The sequence below is a fragment of the Camelus dromedarius genome, chromosome 24 (assembly GCF_036321535.1).
Source record: "Camelus dromedarius isolate mCamDro1 chromosome 24, mCamDro1.pat, whole genome shotgun sequence".
NCBI lineage: Eukaryota > Metazoa > Chordata > Mammalia > Artiodactyla > Camelidae > Camelus > Camelus dromedarius.
The window spans coordinates 27,803,141-27,824,848 of NC_087459.1; the positions used below are offsets into that span (position 1 = coordinate 27,803,141).

Consider the following 21,708-nt stretch of genomic DNA (forward strand, 5'->3'; position numbering starts at 1 on the left):
GGATACACTTAGCAGCTGGGCCAGAGGGAAATTATTGGTAAAAGTACAGAAGCAGGACTGATGCTTAGCACCCGGAATTCACCCGCTGTGTCTTCCTGAACATCTGTAGAGGTAGGGAAGCCGCTTGATTGCCTCTGATTCTTTCTGGCTGGCTGAGCAAAGAGACAGGATCAGGTACTAGGTTCACGGTATGCCTCTACAGTAAGTCCAAGTGCCTTCCTTGGGCCAGGCACCATGCTGGGTGTTGGGGTCACACAATTGACTTAAGGTATTAGGAAAAAAGTGACTCTGGAAAAGCATGATTTTTTTTTTCTCTGCACTGAGGCTGATTCTGGCAGGGCCACCATGTGCGTCAATAACCACTTGTCTGTCTTGTTTACAGGTCTCCTGGACGCTCTGGGCAATGAACCTGAGACCCCAGTCCAGAGTGGTCTGAATCAGCTGGGGAAGGCAGAGGGCATCCTGGGGAAGATGGCCATGGCCCCAAGCCCATCCCTGGCTCAGGTGTACACCAGCCCTGTGGCAGTGGCCGTGTGGGAATGGCAGGATGGGCTGGGCACCTGGCATCCCTACAGTGCCACCGTCTGCAGCTACATCGAGCAGCAGTTTATCCAGCAGAAAGGCCAGCGCTTTGGGCTGGGGAGCCTGGCCCACAGCATCCCCTTAGGTCAAGCTGACCCCTCGCTGGCTCCTTACATCATCGACCTCCCCAGTTGGACACAGTTCCGTCAGGACACTGGTAATAAGACACTTACTGCCTCCAGTATATGTCCAAGTGCCTGCCTTCGGCCAGGTGCTGTGCTACGTGTTGGGTCACAGAATTGACTCTCAGCTTCGTCCTTATCCTGAAACACACATGGTCAGGACAAAGGTGCTGTGAGTGATAGCAGGTACCACACAGTGTGAGAGCTACCTCTTAGTGGTAGAGGTTGCCTTGGGAACACGGTGCAGAGGCACTTTCCCACAGTCCCAGCCCCTTTCCCAAATCAGAAATGCCTGCAGATTCACACCCTGCTAGTTCAGAGGGCCTGGTGATGAATTCTGGCTTCACTGTGTGATAGCTTTGTCACCTGGGTGTGTTACCTCACTCTCCTGTGCACCCAGGTTTCTTCTGTGTGTGTGTTTTGATATTACTGAGCATAGGGCCGCCACCTTCTTCCCAAAGTTGTGCCCTGTCTACCCCTGTAATCCAGTGGTTCTCACCTGGGGGTGATTGGGACATTGGACAATGTCGGGAGACATTTTTGATTGTCACGACTGTGGGGCGGGGTACCGCTGGCGTCTAGTGGGTAGAGGCTAGGGATGCTCCTGAACATCCTACAACATGCAGGGCTGGCCCCAAAACAAAGAACTGTTGGCCCAGATTGTCACCAGTATCCAGCCTGAAAAACTTTGCTCTAATCCCTGTAGTGGCCTCCTCGGTCATGTGAGAACTAAGGGTTTTAGGCAGCGGATGCAGATCAAAGCCCCTGCCCTCATGATGTTTGCAGTCACGGTGAAAGGCAGTGAACAAGATGAATAACACATGAACTGTATGTTAGACAGCAGCAAGTGTTTATCAGGGAGTGGATGTATAAAGTGTAGGGAGAGGTTGATTTGAAGCTTGAGTTCTGGTGGCCTGGTCACCAGGAAGGGCTGGGGACAGACCTGAAGGAAGGGCAGGAGGGAGGGGCAGGTTGTGCAGGGCTTTTCCATCCCTCGAAGGGACTTTGGCTTTTCTTCTGAAAGGAGGAGCCCTGGGAGGATTTGGACAGAGGAGTGATGTAATCCGATTTGGGGTTAAGAGTATCCCTCTGGCTGCCGTGGTCGGAGGCAAGGGCTGAGGTCGGGAGACCAGGTAGAAGGTAATTGCAGTCGTCACCTTTTGGCAAGTGCTGTTGGAGGCATGGCCCAAATTGATTTTTCTTTTCTCTCTTTGATCGTCAGGTTTGGCTTATTAAGAATAAATATAAGCTAACCACAGGTGTTTCCTAATAGTTGCTACCTGAGAAGTCAGGGAATGGTACATCCGTGTGAGAGAATTGTGTAACAGTTAATAATGGATTTTACAAAGTTTCAGAGACATAAATACTTATAGCGTAATACGTGAAAGTAGCAGGAAAGTATTCAGTGTGATTGTCAGCTATACCCAAACGTACGTGCCTAGAAGCCTAAGTGGGGTGAAATATATTGCAGTAGAACTTGTGTGCCTTCCTTTTGGTGGTTGGATTACAGATGATTTAATTCTCATCAGACATTTTTGTTTTCAGTTTATTTTTTAACATTTTTTATTGAATTATAATTGACTTCCAATGCCATAATAGTTTCTGGTATACAGCATAGTGATTCAGTTATATATATATACGCATATGTGTATTCTTTTTTCATGTTCTGTCTCATTATAGGCTATTACAAGATATTGAATGTAGTTCCCTGTGCTATGCAGTAGGATCTTGTTATGTATCTATTGTATATAAAGTATTTGTATCTGCTAATCCTTACTGGTTTGTTATCTGCTAATTTATCAGCTAATTTATCCTCCCCCACTTTCCCCTTGGTAACTGTAAGTTTGTTTTCTATGTCTGTGAATCTCTTTCTGTTTTGTAAGTAACTTCATTTGTATCCTTTTTTTAGATTCCACATACACTTAATATCATATGATACTTGTCTTCCTCTTTGTGACTGACTTCACTTAGTATAATAATCTTCAGGTCCTTCCATGTTGCTGCAAGTGGCATTATTTCATTCTTTTTTAATGGCTGAGTAGTATTCCCTTTGTGTTTGTGTGTGTGTGTGTGTGTATGTGTATATGTATGTATGTGTGTGTATATGTACACACATACACACATATATCATGTCTTCTTTATCCAATCATCTGTTGATGGACATTTAGGTTGCTTCCATGTCTTGGCTGTTGTAAGTAGTGCTGCTGTGAACATTGGGGTGCATGTATCTTTTCAAATTAGAGTTTTCTCTGGATATATGCCCAAGAGTGGGATTCCTGGATCATATGGCAACTCTATTTTTAGTTTTTTAAGGCATCTCCATACTGTTTTCCATTGTGGCTGCACCAAATTACATTCTTGCCAACAGTGTAGGAGGGTTCCCTTTTCTCCACACCCTCTCCAGCATTTATTGTTTGTGGACTTTTTAATGATAGCTATTCTGACCCGTGTGAGGTGATACCTCATTGTAGTTTTGACTTGCATTTCTCTGATAATTAGTGACATTCCATCTTTTTATATGCCTGTTGGCCATCTGTATGTCTTCTTGGAGAAATGTCTATTTAGGTCTTCTGCCCATTTTTGATGGGGTCGTTTGATTTTTTTTGTTGCTGAGTTGTATGAGCTGTTTGTATATTCTAGAAACTAATCCCTTGTCAGTCTCATCATTTGCAGATATTTTCTCCCAATCTGTAGGTTGTCTTTTCGTTTTGTTTATGGTTTCCTTTATTGTGCAAAAGCTTATAAATTTGATTAGGGCCCATTTGTTTATTTTTGCTTTTATTTCTGTTGCCTGGGGAGACTGACCTAGGAAAACATAAAGCTACGATTTATGTCAGAGAATGTTTTGCCTGTGTTCTCTTCTAGATTTATAGTGTCCTGTTTTCAGTTTCTTAAGTCAGGCTACATAGGTTTCATCATTAGGAATATTTTGAGAAGCCTCATGGAGTCTAAGCTACAGCTGTTCTTTGACCTAAGCTTCTAGCATCCCTTACTCCTGCTGAGAAGCGCTGGTCCCCCTCTGCCCCTTGATCCCTTTGTTTCCTTAGAGAGAGCTCTCTACCCTTTACCCCAAATTTGGAAAGAATAATCAATGCCAGCCTTTAGGTCAAACAACAGCATGACTCATCTATCCACTGTGGTCATACTGTTTTATTTTGGGTGTAGGAAATAAGAATTTTAAAACTCCACTTGGTTTGGGTGGGGGGGGCTAGAAGATTAACCATTTATGTGCAATACTCCTTTTAAAACAGGCACCATGCGGGCTGTGCGGAGGCACCTGTTTCCCCAGCATTCAGCCCCGGGCCGTGGCATCATCTGGGAGTGGCTGAGTGACGATGGCTCCTGGACGGCATATGAAGCCAGCGTCTGTGACTATCTGGAGCAGCAGGTGGCCAGGGGCAACCAGCTCGTGGACTTGGCTCCCCTGGGGTACAACTACACCGTCAACTATGCCACCCACACACAGACCAACAAGACTTCCAGCTTCTGCCGGAGTGTGCGGCGCCAGGCAGGGCCCCCTTACCCGGTGACCACCGTCATTGCTCCGCCAGGCCACACAGGAGTCGCCTGCTCTTGCCATCAGTGCCTCAATAGTGGTGGAACTGGCCCAGTATCAGGCCGCTACCGCCACTCCATGACCAACCTCCCTGCGTACCCTGTCCCCCAGCCCCCCCACAGGACCGCCATTGTTTTTGGGGCTCACCAGGCCTTTGCTCCGTACAGCAAACCCTCACTCTCCGGGGCCAGGTCTGCGCCCAGGCTGAACACCACCAACCCCTGGGGTGGGGCCCCGCCCTCCCTGGGGAACCAGCCCCTCTACCGCTCCAGCCTCTCCCACTTGGGACCACAGCACCAGCCCCCAGGATCGTCCAGTGCCGGTGGAGCCAGGTATCTTGTGTCAGGGACGGTCGTTTTGTCCACCCTGGTCATCAGGCTTGAGTTTCTGCTCCTGTTTACCTGGGAAGACTCACCCAGTTGCCTGCAGACCCAGCACCTGCCTCCTTGGCTGTCCGAGGAGTTGGGGCATGTGGATCTGAGATCTTTCTGGGAATTGAGAGCACATCGCTTGGGCCTTCTCTGTGGACTTTCACAGAGACGTAAGCAGGCTGGGCTCGGTGCCAACCAGGCCCACCCAGTACTCTGTGAGGCCCCTTCCAGAATGTGGGTCTGTCTGTTTTAGAAAAAAACATGTCATGCCTGCCAGCCCAGAAGGGTTATCAGCAGGACTTGAGCTGCTTTTACGAATAGGTCAGCTTTGCCTAGCCTTCTGGGGCTTAAGTTCTTATGAATTAACTGAAGCTAGTTTCTAGATGGTTCTAGAGCTGGGATTCTGGACTTGAGCCAGGCAACTTCCTGGGCTTTGTTGCTTTCTTCTGAGACAGGGCTATTGGTCTCCCCTGATATTTGTTTCTCTGGGGTCTCCCCTCCCCAGCCTCAGGGCCCGAGAGGCTACTGATGTGGGCTCCGCTGGTACCATCCAGGTAGGTTACAGAAGGGGAGGTGGCTGGGCTGGATGGCATTACCTTCGCTGCTGGGTTGTGCGTGTTGCTGCCTGCCCTGCTTGCCCTGTGTTGTAAACTGGGAGAAAACCAGGCCAGCCGGCTCTGTTAGTTGAAACAGCCTCAGAGGGGCCTGCCTCCCAACATGGGTGTTCACCTTGACCTCCTCCAGTTTTTCAGGAGCTGGGAGGGGCGTTGTTCAATTGCATGGGCCGATCCCTGCTTTGTAAAACAGTCTTCCATGTCTAATTTGTAGGGTGGCCCTCTGCAGTTAACCCTTCTGTAGTGGCTGTTGTAGACCCAGAGGGGGCTTCATAAACCCCTGACCTCTTAACCCAGTGAAGCTGGGAGGATTGAAAACACTTGGCACCTTAGTCTCCCCAGCGGCTGTGGTATAGTTCTTGAGGCCAAGTGAGTGTCAACAGCATTAGGTGAAAGTTACCGTGTGTGTGTAGGAGAAGGCAGTGGGGTGGGCAGCACCACAGACTGGGGAAACCTGAGACCAGGCAGTATTTACTGGTAGCTGCTGGGAAGGACATAGGAGTGAGTGAAATCAGAATTTGTGATGTGGTGTTTTTTTGGGAACCTACGTAGTTTCAAATCACTTCTTGCTCAATCTGGGTAAAACCTTGGCTGACTGATCTGCCTTGTGCCCCGGGAGGCTTTCTGAGTAGACAGTAACCCATCAAGAAGATGCGTGATTTGTCACTGAGCTGCTGGGTTTAAGTAAATTTCCTGGTAGCTGAAGTTTATCCCTTCAAGCACCAAAACTTGTGTTTTAATGATGTTGGATGGAAAACTCTCCAAAACATGTCATGCACCCTCTTGTTTCTTTAATTGAAAGCGTGCCGGCTGGTTTAGCATTTTGATGACTTGGGGTGGTGATTATGACCAGCCCTCAATTGCAGCTTTGCCTGTGCCCTGAACCGGCCTGGAAGAAAGGCTCCGGGTTTGCTTTCATCTGCTCTGTTCTTGCTGCTGCTGTTCTCCCACCTCTGAAAGCACCCTGCTCCCTCCTGCTGTCGGCTAGGCTCTCTAGACTTGTGTGACTGGTGTCTTGGCTTCCAGTGGGGCCTTGCTCTTCGCTCTCTGTAGTCCCTCGTCTTGGCTCTGTTCCCTTTCTGCATCTCTCTTTTCTCCCTCTTAAGATTACTGAGTTGGGCGGGTCACTGTCCTAAATTTCCTTTTGCCCTGATCTGGCTGTGACAGTTCTCAGCTTTTGGTGAGGGCCCTGCCCCTCTCCTGGAGCCACCTGGCTCCTCTGAGACCTGGGAAACAGTGGACATTTGGATTGGGCTGCAGATTGAGCCTCGTACCCACCCTGGGGGACTTTGGGAATTACTCCATTTTATAGAGAGAGAAAGTGAAGCTCAGAAAGGGGACTCAGTGCACTCCAAGGCACACAGCTTTGAGTGGAGCTGGCGCTGGAACTGGGGTCCCCAGGCTTCACGTCTTATACTCCTTTTCCCTCACATCCTCAGAGGTTCCCCAGCTGGTGGTGGCCTGTGGGAAGCTGGCAAGAGGCTTTGTATGCCCCACTCTCCAGCCTCCTAGCTCTGCCCCCTGCTTGGGACTGTCAAATCCTGTCAGTGTAGAAGACTTGGAGTTTTCATGTCTTGTGTTCTCAGCTCCATTTGGAAGCTCCTGGAGATGGTTCCAGACGGGGAAGGCAGGGAGGGCCTAGTAGGTAGACCCAGGAACTGGAGAGGCAGGAGGGACACCTGAGGCAGACTGAAGGGAATTCTCAGAAGGGCACTTCATGGGCAAGTGGTGCCCCACATGGGGGAACGTTCTGCCAGTCTGAGCCCTGAGAGGATGGGGGAGGGGGATTGGTGACCTCTGAGGTTCTGTTCACCTCTGAGGGTCCTCATCTTGGGAACCACTGGATCCTTTTACTGCTTTGTTCTTTCTGATCACAGCAGAGAAATGTATGGGGGAGGAGCTGGGGAAAGTCACAGGGGAAGCGTCAACATCATGAGACCCCTGAGCAGATAGAACTTGGTCATGGTTCCTGGTCCCAACACGAGGGTAAGCTGCCTGTTGGAAGCCTTACTGCCCGTCTGCTTTCTGCTCTAGTTCTTGGTGGTGGAACCTGAAACTAAGCCTTCTCCCTCAGATATGTGCCTCTCCAGAGGGAAGGAAGGCCTTGCTTCCTGGATCCCCGCTGGGCCAGTGATGCCCAGCCCGCTGAATAGTACAGTGGTGCTGTGGAGCCACGCTTCAGCTTTCCAGGTTGCTGGCTGAGGGCTCAGCTCAGTGTTCCCTGTAGGGTTGGCTTGGAAGATAAACCTGAGATTCAGAGAAACAGGATCAGGAAGAGGGTGGAGTGTGGCTCCAAATTAAACAGTTTAGTGGGGCCAAAACCTTAGCTCACGTATCCTGCACACCCAGCCCTTAATTGTATTACCCGAGCAGCCAGCTGCAGTTCCGCTATTCTCTTAGGGCTGAAAGCGGGTGCGGACGGCGGGACGCTGCAGTTTGATGAGTGGGGCTGTACAGGTCATTCTGTTTGGAGAGAGCAATCCAGAAACGAAAACCAGAACCAACTAGTGTAACATTTTCTGATTTGAATCAGAACCACCAGCTCCCTGTGGTGTCCACCAGCGGAATCTTTGACCTGTGGCTGGTGGTACAGAAGGATCTGGGGCAGCTTCCAGAAGCATTTGCTATAACTGTATGGTGGCTGGTCTGCTGGCAGCTGTAAGGCCAACACAGCAGGCTGGAGCCATCGTTGTTTGCTGAGCACCTTCCCAGTTCCTGGCTCTGGGCTGGGCCCAGTGGGACAGAGATGACCGACCCAGGCCCTGTCCTCGGGGAGCTCCAGTGTAGGGACTGTATGGAAGGGCTTCCTAACCTCTCCTGTTTTACCATCTTGAATAGAGGCAGGGCCAGACTGTAGGACACAGTAACTGGGATGGGGAGGAGGTAGCAGGCCTCCTAGGCCATCTACACCAACTGTTCTCCAGTCCGGGGCTCCCCACAAACCATAATGGCATGGATTTATTACCATTTCAAAATGGTAAAGCCAAGTGAGAGACTTGAACATAGTCACTGTGGGAAGCAAGACCTTCATTTAAATAAAACAAACAAAAAAACCTCTATTTTGAATTTATTTTGAATTTACAGAAAAGTTAGAAAAATAGAACAGAGAGTTTCTGTATCTCCCTTACTTGATCTCTCTGGTTAACATCTTCCATAACTATAGTGCAGTTGTCAGAACCAGAGAATCACCACTGGTGCAGGACTGTTAGCAAAAGACTGTTTTTTTGATTTTCAGCAGTTTTTGCACTATTCTCATTATGGCCCAGGATCCCACTCGGCATCCAGCTGTCATTTCTCCTCCTCCTCCTCCTCTTCCTGTGGGTAGAACAGTTCCTCAATCTTTCATCTTCCATAACCTTGACACTTTTGAAGAGTTACTTTGTTGAGCATCCCTTAATTTGGGGTCATCAGATGTTTTCTCATGATTGGACCGAGGTTATGTCATTTTGGCAGGAACCGCAAAAAAAGGTGTTATTTTCTTCTCAGAGCATCTTTTCCCAGGGTTTCTGTTGTGGGTTGGTCATATTACTGGTGGTATTGGTCTTGATCACTTGGAGTGGTTTCTGTTAGATTGCTCCTCTGCAGGCACAGTAGAGCTCTCATTTTGATGAAGCTGGCAAGCTCAAAATTCTTTTAAGATTGTCTTCAGAGTCTCTGCATGTCCAGGAAAACATTTTTTGACAGCTAAAGCTTCATTCTCGCGACCTTGTAAAAAGATGAGGCTCATCCCCAGCAGTGTCTGTCCATGTCACTGTCCCATCCCTGCCTGCCATCCTTGCCCTCCCCGGTGCCAGACTTGGACTTTTGACTTTTGTCACTTGACATTCACAGAAGTGATGGCGGTCATGGCTCTGGGCTTAATATCTTAAGTATTCCGATTGTCTAGGTTAGTGTGGGTCTGAGAGTGGTGAAAATTAGATCTCTTTGCTGCTTCCAGATACTCTTTATTAGGATCTTTCAAAAAAGAAAAACGGAAGTCCTCACTCACTCAGAGGCGGCTGTGGGAAGTGAAACCACCAAGAGGCTTCGGCAGCACCAGTGTGTCCCTCACTCGGTGTTTCTCTGGCTCTTGTTTCTGCTAAGTCAGCTCCTCACAGTAAGCTTTGCTCCTTCTTCTCCCCCAGTGCCTCCCTCCCCAGCGGTCCAGCAAGCAGCCCCGGGAGCATCCCTGCCACGGTACCCGTGCAGATGCCGAAACCCAGCAGGGTCCAGCAAGCCCTCGCAGGTAGGCAGGCTGCCTCCCTGGTCTGGAACAGACTGTGTCCAGCAGGGGCGCGACTTGGGGGCAGGGTGGGGGGGTAGAATGCGTGGTTAGGGGAGGAGATTGTGGGGCAGGGATCGTGTTACCCTCTGTGTTCTTGTGAAAACCCAAAGGGGCTCCTTGGAGGGGCAGTGCCTCTTTTCAGTGATGGTGAGCCTGGGTGCCCCCTCATTTGTTATGGTGGTGGGGGTCAGGCCTGATGACGGTGGGTGCCCTGGTATGGACTTTCCCCATCTTTCACATTTTCACATCACTTTGAATTATGGTTCAAGAGTCACTTTTCTGTCCGGAAATGCTTTAGGCTTTTCCCTAAAGGGGCCCCCTGGAGAACTCATAGAACTTTTTTGGCTGGAGTTACATTTTGATTAAGTGACTTTTGTTCCTCACTAGATCTTTTGTTAACCATACACCTTTGAACTGTTTTTAAAATTCCTTTTGTGCTGTTAGGGAGCCACTGAGGGTTATTTTTTAACTTAAGGGAAATGTAAAATATTACAGGAAGGTAGACCAAGGAGTGTGGTGAACCTCCACCATTTAAAGGTTGGGGCGGGGCAATGAGCTAACTGGTCCGTATTGGGTGTGGTGCTCACTGTGGTAGCACAGGGTGGATTGGAGGGGACCAGGCCTGGAGACAGGGAGACCCAGGTGGAGCTGAACTTCATGCCCCAGGTGAGCTGGCCACTGACTAGGGCTGTGGCCTTGGGATGGAGGTAAGAGCTTCTGACTTGGCGGTTGGATGGGTTGTGAGGGAAGTAGAGTGAGGCCTGGTGTGCGGCTCCTGATAGAGATAAATCATCCTTGTTAATGAGGAGGGACTGGGGCTTTGCCTGTGTGTTAACTCATTTCATCCCAATAACAACTCTGGAGTAGGAACTTCTATTCTTATTTTACATTTGAGGAAACTGAGGCTCAGAGAGCTCTAGGAGCTTCCCAAGGCCAGCCAGCCAGCCCTTGGTGGAGCTGGGATTCAGCCCCCAGCACTGTTGCTGTGACGCTGTGCTGCGGCCTGAGTCTGGTGGGAGCGTTGGGAGGGATGGGGGCGATGGCTGGGGTTGTAGACAGACAGCTGTCCCGGAGGCAGAGGGAGTTTGGATATGCAGCCTGGAAGAGCAGTGTAGGGTGGAATGGGGCAGCCTCTGCCCCGCAATGGGAGCTTGCAGAGACCGGGTGGGATGCTGGGAGGAAGAGCCTTTGAAGGCATTGGAAGGACCAGTTAGGTGGTAGAAGATGGGAGAGTGGGGCCAGGACAGCCCCAGGAGGGGAGGCCCTGCCCAGCAAGCCCTCTGGAACCTGCTTCAGCTGCTAAGCCATCAGCCCTCTGCTGGACCAGAGGGAACAGTGAGCAGAGTTGTGACTAGAAAGTTTCTGCCTAGTTTAGGTCTTCTTGAGGCATCAGATGCCATAGGTGATTCAGACCTGTGTGTTGTGTGTGTGTGTGTATGCGTGCGCATGTGTGGTGCTGGTCTTGGTGGGAAAAGGTTGTGGGTGAGCAGGCCCAGTCTGCACGTGCCCAGCTCCGTTCAGCTCTAGGATGAGGCTGGGGACCTCTCCAGGCCATGTCCCAGCTTGTCACCCCTGCCACTATGGCTCTCAGAGCAGTCCTAGAGGCAGGCAGGTATTTGAACTTACACTCACTCATCAGGGAAACAGACCCCAAAAGTTCAGGAACTTGGTCCCAGCAAGGAAAGAGTAGATGGGCAGGTGCCCAGACACCACCTCCCCTGAACTCGTGCCTCTGGTTTGTACCTGTTGGTGGGGCTGCTGTGTAGGGCGCCAGGGAACCTGAGATTCCGGGCCCGTTCCCCAAGAAGCAGAGTCCGGAGAGGCCTCTCAGCCAGGCTGCAATCATGGATTCGATCATGGATTTGGAGTACGCTCGCCACAGTGAGGGGAGCACCTGGGTACGGGGTTTTGCAGGGAGGTTCACATCTGTGGCATCATGCCATGGAAGGTCTGTGTGCCCTCTGTGTGGGCAGAGGAGCCACCTCCCATCAGGCCAGGAGTGCCTCAGGGGACAGTTTCTCTGGCTGCAGTCTAGCCCAGGTCTCCTCCTTTAGGGGATAGGGTAGAGTGGGCCCCTGAGGCTGGGACTGGTTCCCATCCTGTGAGGGACGGGGAGTGTCTGCCATTTACTTTGCTGGGACCTGCCCAAGACCAGTCAGCCAGGGAGGGGTGGTGCTGACCTTGAACCTAGCTTGGTGAGGCCAGAGCTGGAGGAGGATAGTCTTGGAGCTGAGCCCTGGTCACTAGATACAAGACCAACGCTGGGCATCAGAAGGGAGGCGTGCACACATCTGACTCTGTCCGGGGACTGCTGGGGGCTCTGGCAGACCAAGACGAGTGCAGGAGAAGCCACTGCTGTAGGAGCTGTTCCGGTTATTTGGGGATATTAGGCATTTGGGGGGGGGGGGCTGTCCCTGAGCCCTTGCAGTTGGGGAAGATGTGATGGCCCATCTCGGTGCCCCCTCTCCAATCCTGTCCACTGGATGCCGCTTTTGTGGAGTGTTGGTCGGGTGTGGGGTGATTCTTACACTTTCTCACAAGTAGGCAGACCCGCAGGGCTAGGGCTGTTTCTCTGCGGGCATCTAAGTTGAGACTTCTGTGTCTGTAGCTTGAATTGTGGGGAGTGGTTCCTACCCTGAAAAGGATAGGAGTATTGTTCATGCCAGCCTCTTGCGGGCTGACCTGGTGGCCTCAGGGTGTCTGCTCCCCAGCGGACGGGGACTGGGCGTCTCCTATGCCTGGGTCCTGCCCCGCGTGCTTGGTGTGGGGAGGACAGTCAGTCAAAAACAGATACGCAAGGACTTTTCTGGTGGTGGGAACGGTCAGCAGAGTGAGAGAGACAGTTGAAGGGGAACGTGGCTATTTCAGGGAATGGCTACCTGCCCACCTGCTCGAGGAGAGGGCTGGTTGGAGGGAGGGAGCTGGTGGCTGTTGGGGAGAGAGGTCACGGTCAGTACACAGCTCCAGGGGTCAACTAAGGAATTGTTCCCTTTCTTTATCTGCCCCCTGTGCCCGCTTGCCATTTGGTTCCTGTTGACATTTAGTTCCCAAGGGAACCCACATTTGAGCCCAGGAACACCCTTGGGACACTGCTGGCCTTGCATTACCTGATGAGCTGGTGCCCCAGGTCTGGCCTCGGTCTTCTAGTGTGCACTTTGGTGTCTCCTGTGGTACGACCACCGCAACGCACCTTGTGCTGCCCAGGCTGCTGACCTCTGCTTCTGTCCCCGGCTGGGCACATTTGCCCCATTGAGAGCCTTTGTTCCTCTGGTGGAAGCCACAGTGGGGCCCAAATGGGTTCCGAGGCCAGCCTTCCCCTCTCCACGCCAGCTCGCCTCTGGAGCTGGCAGCATGTCCATCTGGCCTGTCCGCTGAGTCCAGACCCCATGCCAGATTCTGAGCACCCAGAAAGCCCCCCCTCAGAGAGGGGCCTGAGGAGAAGCCTGGAGCTCCCTTCCCAGGGGAGGAGGTGCTTTGGAGCCAGACTGGGGATAGGGAGGATTGGGTGGGGAGTGCTGTGGGCAGCAGGGTGGGCTGAGGGTGTGGCAGGAACGAGGTCTCCATCAGGAGAACATGGTGTGTTCCAGGTCTTTAGGGAGTGTGGGCCAGAGTCCGGCTAGGGTGCCTGTGGAGCACCAGGCTGAGGAGTGAGGCGCCCCCTGCAGGCCTAGGGAAGGAGTGACAGGGCTGGATAGTCCATTCGGCGAGGCTGCCTGCTGCAGCTCCCGCCCCGCCCCCCCGCCCCCCCCGCCCCCCCCCCCCCGCCATGGCTGCCCTCCGTGCTCCCACCCAGGGCAGAGGGGCTGTTTGAGCCTCGGCTGTGGGCACCAGAGAAGGAAGCCATGGCCTGGGACCTCAGCTGCTCCTGAGGAGTGGTCACGGGCCCTGGGGATGCCTTGGTCAGGGAGCAGGCTCAGGGATAGCATTCCTGCTTGCCCACCCCAGCGATGGCGCTGAAAGCACCTAGACAGGCCGGAAGGGGCGTGGAAAACAGGCATCGCCCCACTGGGAGCAAGGTGACCAGGAGCCAAGGGGGTACAGCCATGGCCGCTCAGAGGGAGGATTGGGAGCTCCAGCGTTTCCGTATCTTGGCTGCGCCCTTCTGGGTCGCCCCTTCTGCTCTCCTTCCTGCGCCTGGCACGGAGAGATGCCCACTCGGAACCCCTCAGGAGGCTTCCTGGGGTGGCATTCCACCCTCTTCTCTCCTGAAGCAGCGGCCTTGTGCTCTGCATGCCCTGGGCACGGGCTGCTTGGTGGCTTGTACAGACACCTGAGGAACTTGGGGCCGGCGCTCCCAAGGGCCGGGCATTTTCCAGTTCCTGATCTGGAGCTTAGTTCTGCCGGCCCAGGTTGGCCCTGGCAGCCTCAAGCGGCCAGATTCCCCAGGGAGATCGTCAGGTCCCAATGGCCGTCGGCAGTCCCCCCTGGACGCAGCCCGGTGGGGTGTGTGGAGGTCACGTGCCGAATGACTCCTTCTAACGTTTCTCCCCTCTCTGCATGTCTGATCTCGCACCCCGTGTAGGCATGACGAGTATTCTGATGTCAGCCATTGGACTCCCCGTGTGTCTTAGCCGCGCACCCCAGCCCGCCAGCCCTCCCGCCTCCTGTCTGGCCTCTAAAAGTCACAGCTCAGTTAAGAGATTGAGGAAAATGTCCATGAAAGGTAGTTTCTGCTCACAAATACCCTCTGGCCTCTGCTAAGCCTCCTCCGAGTCTTCCTCCTCTGACTCTCCTGCACTGATCGCTCTTCTCTGACGCCCATGGCCCTTCACCTGCCAGAGGAGAGGCTCGGTGGCCCTTCTTCCGGCCCTGCAGCGGAAGTGCCCCCAGGAATCTGCTTCCCACTGAGACCCAGAGTACAGTTCCTGTCTTCGCGGCACAGTTGGAGTGTGAGGGGCCTGTTCTTGAGGACTCAGCAACTCTGTAAACACAGATTCAGGGCGAGGCCTGGCTCAGGATGGGGGACATCTCTGTCCCTTCCACTGGGGCCAGTTGTGTGTCTTAGGAAGGGCTAACCTGTGTGGGGCGACTTCAGAGGAGTCTGCCCTGCCCGTCACACGGCTGGGAAGAAGGGGTTTTAGAAACTTCGGAAGGTGCTGTGAGTTCTAACAAGACTCACTTGGAGGGACCTGTGGGTAGTCAGTTCTCAATCTATCATTTCTAAAACTGATGGTGGCTTTGCCTCCATAATTGGGCCGGAGAAGCATGATCACCCAGGTGACCTTCAGGATGGTGTGGTGAGAGGGAACACGGCTCTGGCTCAGCCAGTCCTGGGTTTCTGCCTCAGCTCCTGCGCTTACCAGCTGTGCGATCTCACACAAGTGTCTCCATTCAGGAGCCGAGTGCCTCCTACTCTTGGCAGATTGGTTGTGGGAGGAATGGGAAGTAAATATACACAGGAAGCCTGGCGCATAGTGACAGTGGTTGCTCAGATCTTGCTCAGATCTTGCTCAGATCGTGTTCACTGCCTGTCTAACCCCGACCCCACATGGTAGGGGGATGGCCCAGGGGGAGGTGGGGCTTAACCTGCCTAGCCCCCACACCACCCTTAGCAGTCGATCCTGACCCCCACTTCATACTCTGCCTTGGAGGTGGAGCAGAGTCTGTGGGCAGGTAGGCCAGCAGCTTCCTGAGGCACTCGGGTTTGCCCCAGGGAAACACGGGCTCTCGGCAGACCCTCTAGCCTTCCTGGGCTCAGATGTCCCTTTCATCAGGTTGACGTAGCCTGGCTGGCCCCCTTGGAAAAACAAGGCTCTTCAGTTCTGACAGGCTGCCTAGGCGAGGACAGAGGAGAAGAAGGGGATGCCAAGCCGGGCCTCGCCAGAGGGATTTCGGGGTTCAGCTGGAGACTCGCCTGTTGCCACCAGGCTTTTCTAGAAAGCTTCTCCCCTCAATCTGAGTAGAGTCCCAGCTACTGGGATGGCCACCCGGTGCCAGTGGTCCTGGTGTTTTGGTCTGGCTTTCTTCTCAGTGACCAGGGAGTCAGGGTCTTAGAAGTCTGTGTGTATGGATGTGTGTGTGTGCATGTGTGTGTGTATGGGGGGTGTGGTCCTCCTTTGCCTGTAGCTGCCTTTCAGGTCAGAGCAGCGTGTGCCTTTACAGCCGTCACAGCTTTGGTTGGATTAGGTCTCCACTTTAGATGAGGGAACTGAGACTCAGAGGTGACTTGACTTGGTCCCAGCCTGAAAGCCAGAATCCAACCTGGTACCACCTGGTCCCAGCCTCTCCGCTCCCCTCATAACTGTCACCTGGCCTTGTCTGGTCTAGAGTGGGCTCAGCTGTTAAGCCCTCAGGCTTGGAAGTCTTTGCAGCCACAGGCTGATGGCCATGAGCTCGGGCTCACACCAGAGCCCCTCTGGTCTGAGAAGCCAGGACCCAGAGCTCCCCTCAACCTTGAGGCAGGATGAGTAGCCCTGCCAGGGCTGCTTTCCCAGGCTGCACCAGCCTCCCTGGCCCCTCCTCTCTACTCCTGCACTCAGGGCTTTGCTGCCACTCTGATTCTGCTGCTGCCTCTGCCTGGAACACCCCGGCTGTACCAATTCTGTCTATGTGGGGGAGTCTCTTGTCCTTGGGGTGGGCCTTTTTGGCGCAGGGTGCAGTGTTTATGTAGGTGCAGGGCCTTCCCTCCCAGCTTCACGCATAGGTGCTCACAGAGGAGCGGAGGCTTCGAGAGCAGAGAGCTGTGGGCAGCTTAGGAACTGAGGAGGCTTATCACTGACAACCCACAGTCCAAGGACAGGCCTGAGAAGACTTTTCGGCTTGCGGTGGCCAGGGCAGTGTGGCCGTCACCTGCATTCGGCACGCACACAGATGCCCTCGTGGGGCAGGGACGCACTACATGCTAGACTTAGAAAATCTCTCTCTCTTTCAAAATTTTTATTCATTTATTTTTTTCTCTTTTTTTTAACCATTTTTAAAAAATTGAAGTATAGGTGATTTATAATATTACATTAGTTTCAGGTATAGAAAACTTACTTCTCTTTCCAAGACACTCTTATAAGAATGATGCAAGCTGAGTAAAATAACACGGCCAGGTCATGTTCCAGAGTATTTGTTTTAGAAGCTGCAGTTTGGCTCTCCTGCATGTCCTCCGAAGCCTGGGTTCAGTTTCCTGAGCAAAGGTGCACAGGGCTGTGGCCGAGGGCCAGTCCGTGGCTCCTGAGGGCTGTGACCAGCTGCTGTCTCTGCCCCTCTTCCACCTCCTCCAGGGCTCTTGGGGCCAGGTCCCCAGTGAGTGGCCTGGGAAGGGCTTGGCCAGTAGAGCTCTGGAGTGTTCTGAGCCTGGTTCAATCTCTTCTCTCCTGCACGCTAACCTTCCCCTCTGAACCCCTAACATTCTTCCTGGCAGCTTGGGCCGCTCCCTTGTCCTTCCTCTCTCGTTTCAGCATCTCCAGTTCCTTCTCCTCGGGACACCATTTATGTTCTTCTCTTTCCTAGGAGGGCCTCCAAAGCCAGAGCCGGAGCCAGAGCTGGTGATAAAAAAGTATACTGAAGAGCTAAAGACAGCCCCAGATGAGGTACGTATCAGGGGAGCCATGCCGCTTTTGATTTTGTTTAGAAACAAGGGGTGGCCCCAGATGAGGACACCAGCCTGTCTTCTGCCAGAAGGATGCTTCCTGTGGAGTGTCCAGAGAGTGGTCCTGCCCCCCTGGCTGTTGGGAAGGCCAGCCAGGGTTCCTATGATTAACCTGGCCCTCCCACCCCACGTACGGCTTCACCAGGACCCGGACTTCTCTCTGCTGAACCTCGTTTGGGGCCAACGGTGCCACTTCTCACCAATTTGAATGGAGAGTTCTGGGGAATCTGGAGGGGTGGGTTCAAGGTTGGTTGTGCCAGGACTCTCTTGCCTCTTTCTCCTGCAAGTCAAGTACGTGGCAAGTACCTGGATGTTTGGACAGAAACCTGAAAGTCATCCTCACATCATCCCCTCCCTGTAGCCCACCGTGTACTCCCCCTTCATAGCGGTCTTTCTGACTCTCTCTGCTCTTGTGCTCATCCGGCCCAGCGGGGCTCCTTCACCTCCAGCCACCTCCCCTCCAAGCTGCCGTCCATACTGCAGACACGTGGCCGTGTTGATTTAGTGCCCCCTGCTCACAGTCCCTCAGCCGGGCCTCTGCTGTGTAAGACAAAGTCCCAACCCGGAGCGTGGCCGTCAGAACCTCCCAGGACCTGGCCCTTTCCCCCTCGTCTCACCTCCCCTACTCTGGTCACCCCCTGTCCTGCAGGGGCCACCGCTCCTCCCAAACAAAATGCTGGTTCATGCTTCGGAATGTTCTCTTCTGTCAACCAGGAATACCGGTTCCTGTGCTCGTGCATCTGACAGGTTCCCTTTTTCCTCAAAGCCCAGTTTTGAGGGCCTCTCCTGTCCTTTGGCTGGCTGTCCTGCTGCCCTCTTGGCCTGTGCTTCAGTTACTACACTGGCCCTCACACTCAGTGCTGCCTGGGGTCACCTCTGCTACGGCGAGCCCTCTGACGGCACAGGTCCCCCGGCTCAGCTGTGTTCCCGGCCGCTGGAACAAACAGCTGTCAGGTTGACTTTGACTATAATCCAGCATTTCAGCTTGTCAAGGGTCTTGTCCTACTCGACTTGCCCCTCGGGACGCAGGGGCTGTGGTGAGCGTGCCCTGTTGGGTCTTTCTCCAGGACTGCATCATCTGTATGGAGAAGCTGTCTGTGGCATCCGGGTACAGTGACGTGACCGACAGCAAGACCATCGGGCCCATGTCTGTGGGCCGCCTTGCCAAGTGCAGCCACGCCTTCCACCTGCTCTGCCTGCTGGCCATGTACTGCACTGGGAACAAGGTACCTGTGGCGCCCCCTCGGGGTTTGGAGTCACTTGCCCACAGCCTATCCTGGTCATGCTGCCCCTGAGTAGGTGTCTGGGCTGCCCTGTGAAGGGCCTCAGGCACTCTTAGAGGCAGCCTCAGGATGTCTGCAGCCCTGGCCCCGTAACAGGATGATGGTGGGTGGCAGGTGTTGCCTTTCCTGTGCTGTAGTTCATCCGGAGTGGACAGAGGTTGAGAGGACAGAGGGAACTGAGGCACATGGTAGACCTTCCGCCCAGCTTGGCCTCTCTCCACAGCATCCGTCACGTGCCAGTCAGGGGCCCAGTGTCCACAGTCCATCAGTCATAGGCTTTCTGTTCGATTTTAAGCATGACTCAACTATGCATACTTTTGCTCATAAACCTAATTTTCCTACCCGATGCCAGTCTCCAAGTACCTTGCCCCTTTAATGAAGATGGCATAATGGGTTTCTGGGGTAAAACTTATCTTTCCAAGGAAGCTGTTGGAATCGAGTTTCTGTGCAAGGAGGCTGCCTGGGGAGTCAGACAATGTGCCCAGGACCTGCTGTGTGACCAGGGGCCAAACCCATTCCCCTGCGGGCCTTTTTCCTGTCTAGACAGTGGGGTGGCTGGGGCTGGGTGCAATACAGGGCCCACGGCTCAGTCCGCGGTGTTCTACCTTGTCCCAGGATGGAAGCTTGCAGTGTCCTTCCTGCAAAACCATCTACGGGGAGAAAACTGGGACCCAGCCCCGGGGGAAGATGGAGGTGTTCACGTTCCAGGTGTCCCTTCCCGGTCACGAGGACTGCGGGACAATACTCATAGTCTACAACATCCCCCACGGCATTCAGGTAAGGGTCCCCCGCACAGGAGGAGCCTCCTCAGATCTTTCTGGAATCAGTTCCTCTCTGGTGTTCTTCTGTCACATCCCCTTCCAGCAGTCTGCCCCCAGGGCACTGTGAGGCTGCCCGAACTGCCAGGTTCCAGGTTGCCAGGAACCAGGAGGCACTAGTGCTGGGGGCTGGAGCAGACTTTTAGGGTTGGGGAAGCAAAGAGATAGCCCTAGCCCTTTCTTGAACCAGGGAGGGCTTCCTGGAGGCAGAGGCATCTTAGCTGGACTTGTACTGGATGGAAGGCCAACTAGCATATAAGCCAGAGGAAGACGTGTGGAGGAGCTGGCTGGCTGGGGAGCCTGAGAGCAGGAACCTTCCCAGGGGGGCAGAGCACGGCGCGGGGAGGTGCCAGCAGTGAGGACTGCCTGCTCTTGAGTCAGATCTAGGCTCACTGGCCAGACCTGCTTCGGGTATGCAGGGCCAGGTCTGGATGTCAGGAACAAGACAGGAACCCAGGCTGCAGGCCCCAGGGTCCCAGTGGAGACCCAGATGGGAGCCCTGGCCCTTTAGGTTTCTGCCTTGGACTAGAGGGACCTCAGAGCTTGGATGGGTTAGGAAGATACAGGGCAGTGGGGGCCAGCAGTCTGACGTGATGGCCCTCTGTTTTGTTTAATTATGTGCTTTTCTTTGGTTTCCCTCCAGTTCTTTGTGGCTCAAAGTGAAATTTAGAAACATTCCACACAGCATTAGAGCCACAGAGTGGGAGGGGGAATTCGGAGTTGTACATGGTGTGTGGCCGAGGGCAGGAGCAAGGGCCGTGCGCTGTTCCAGCCCCCACCCTCTGCCCAGCCTGCTGTCACTGTCTCAGGGGTCCCGCTCCACCCACTTCTGGAATGAGGAGTGGAGGGGCTGTGTGGCCAGGTGAGGGTGTCAAAAAGGTGGGCCCTGCCACCCAGTCCAGACAGCCTAGTGCCCAGAGGATCGCCAGCGAAGTAGGAGCTTCCGTCCCAGCCTTTAACAGGGTCCCAGTCTCATGCGCAGTGGAGAAAATTAACAGGAGTGTCTGGTACCAAGCAGAGTAGCTTGGATTCAGGGAGGGTGGTTGTGGATGGGGGGCCATGTTCCTGGTGCGTCTTTAGAGCTGGGCTGAGACAAGAGTTGATTTGGTCACTTGTGTGCAGAAATAGCCCCCCAGGAAGGCGAAGGGGTGAGGCCGGGCTTCTGTGTCCTGAGTACCTGTGCATCTGTGTTCCTCCTGCAGGGCCCCGAACACCCCAACCCTGGAAAGCCGTTCACTGCCAGAGGGTTTCCCCGCCAGTGCTACCTTCCGGACAATGCCCAGGGCCGCAAGGTGAAGGCCCGGCCCCCGGCCCTCTGCGTCTGGGCCCGGCTGCCTGTGTGCGGTGGGTGGCTGGCGGGGGTGCCCAGCCTGGTGACCACATCAACTCTGCTCCTGCTCACATTCTCACTGCGACAGGAGGAGGGGGACCAGGCTCAGGGCCCGACTGGGGTGTGGCTGTCCCTTCCCAGGGACCTGGGTGGGTGAGGTGTCCCGGGTGCCAGGGGTAAAGGGAGAGACCACCAGGCTCCACAGGTGCTCCTGTGGGAGGACAGGCATGTGCCTGCAGCCTCGTGCGACGGGATAGGAAGGGACTGGGGCCGCCTTACCCTGGGTGACCTGGGTAGTCTCTGGAGCCACCTCTGCACTGAGACCTGAGTTGGGACTTCCCAGCTCCAAGCAGTCTGGGGAAGAGCCTTCCACGCAGACAGAACAGCCAGCGTGGTGGCTTTGGGGCGGAAACAGCTCCGAGGGTGTGAAGAGGCTGCAGGAGGTGAGGGGTGGGAAGGCGTCTGCCCTCCAGCCTGCGCAGCAGCTGCACTTTGTCTGAGCGCTCGTTCACGGCCCTCCCCTTCCCCTCGGCCCGCCCCGGGCAGGTCCTGGAGCTGCTGAAGGTGGCCTGGAAGAGGCGGCTTATCTTCACCGTGGGGACGTCCAGCACCACGGGCGAGACGGACACAGTGGTGTGGAACGAGATTCACCACAAGACCGAGATGGACCGCAATGTGACTGGCCACGGCTACCCCGACCCCAACTACCTGCAGAACGTGCTGGCCGAGCTGGCCGCCCAGGGGGTGACCGAGGACTGCCTGGAGCAGCAGTGACCCGCGGCCTGGCTGGTCCTATCTCCACCCACCATGCGGAGCTGCCCCTGGGATGGGCAGGTGGGAAGGTGCCTTTCCTCAGAGGCTGGAATGTTTGTAGGGGGCACAGGTGGGCTCCACCTGGAGTCGGGGCTTCTGCCTGCCTGTCCCCCTCCCCTCCCCTCCCGGCCCAGGTTTGCGTGAGAACAGCCGAGGCTGGGAGTTGTGCTTGTGGGGCTCAGGATGCAGCTACCTCAGTGCTTGGACCGCTCCGTCCATCGCGGGCTGCGTTGGGCCCTCAGTGCCGGGGGCCTGGCAGGGGGTGAGGAGAGACTGCCACACCCCCAGCCAGGGGCAGGCCTGGGTCTAGGTCAGCTTCTCATACCTCAGATGTTCTGTTTGCAATAAATGCCCTATAGCCAAAGTCTGCAGGCCCTGG

The 21,708-nt window shown here is 54.4% G+C and overlaps 1 protein-coding gene across 7 annotated transcripts in view; it reads left to right on the top strand.

Annotated features, from left to right (window-relative positions):
* DTX2 (deltex E3 ubiquitin ligase 2) overlaps positions 1-21,693 on the top strand; it is a 33,444-nt gene extending 11,751 nt beyond the window's left edge. For 4 of the 7 annotated variants that reach the window (XM_031432679.2, XM_064478625.1, XM_031432680.2 and 1 more), the window contains 9 exons: positions 383-739; positions 3,956-4,592; positions 9,370-9,470; positions 14,032-14,172; positions 16,947-17,026; positions 18,153-18,311; positions 18,984-19,145; positions 20,389-20,530; positions 21,063-21,693. In XM_031432679.2, coding sequence (XP_031288539.1) covers positions 472-739; positions 3,956-4,592; positions 9,370-9,470; positions 14,032-14,172; positions 16,947-17,026; positions 18,153-18,311; positions 18,984-19,145; positions 20,389-20,530; positions 21,063-21,595 — 2,223 coding nt within the window. In that variant the 5' untranslated portion in view covers positions 383-471 and the 3' untranslated portion in view covers positions 21,596-21,693. The remainder of the gene's footprint in view (positions 1-382; positions 740-3,955; positions 4,593-9,369; positions 9,471-14,031; positions 14,173-16,946; positions 17,027-18,152; positions 18,312-18,983; positions 19,146-20,388; positions 20,531-21,062) is intronic. The other 3 variants (XM_064478627.1, XM_064478626.1, XM_064478628.1) reach the window with 3 other exon arrangements.
* Positions 21,694-21,708: the final 15 nt, after the last annotated feature.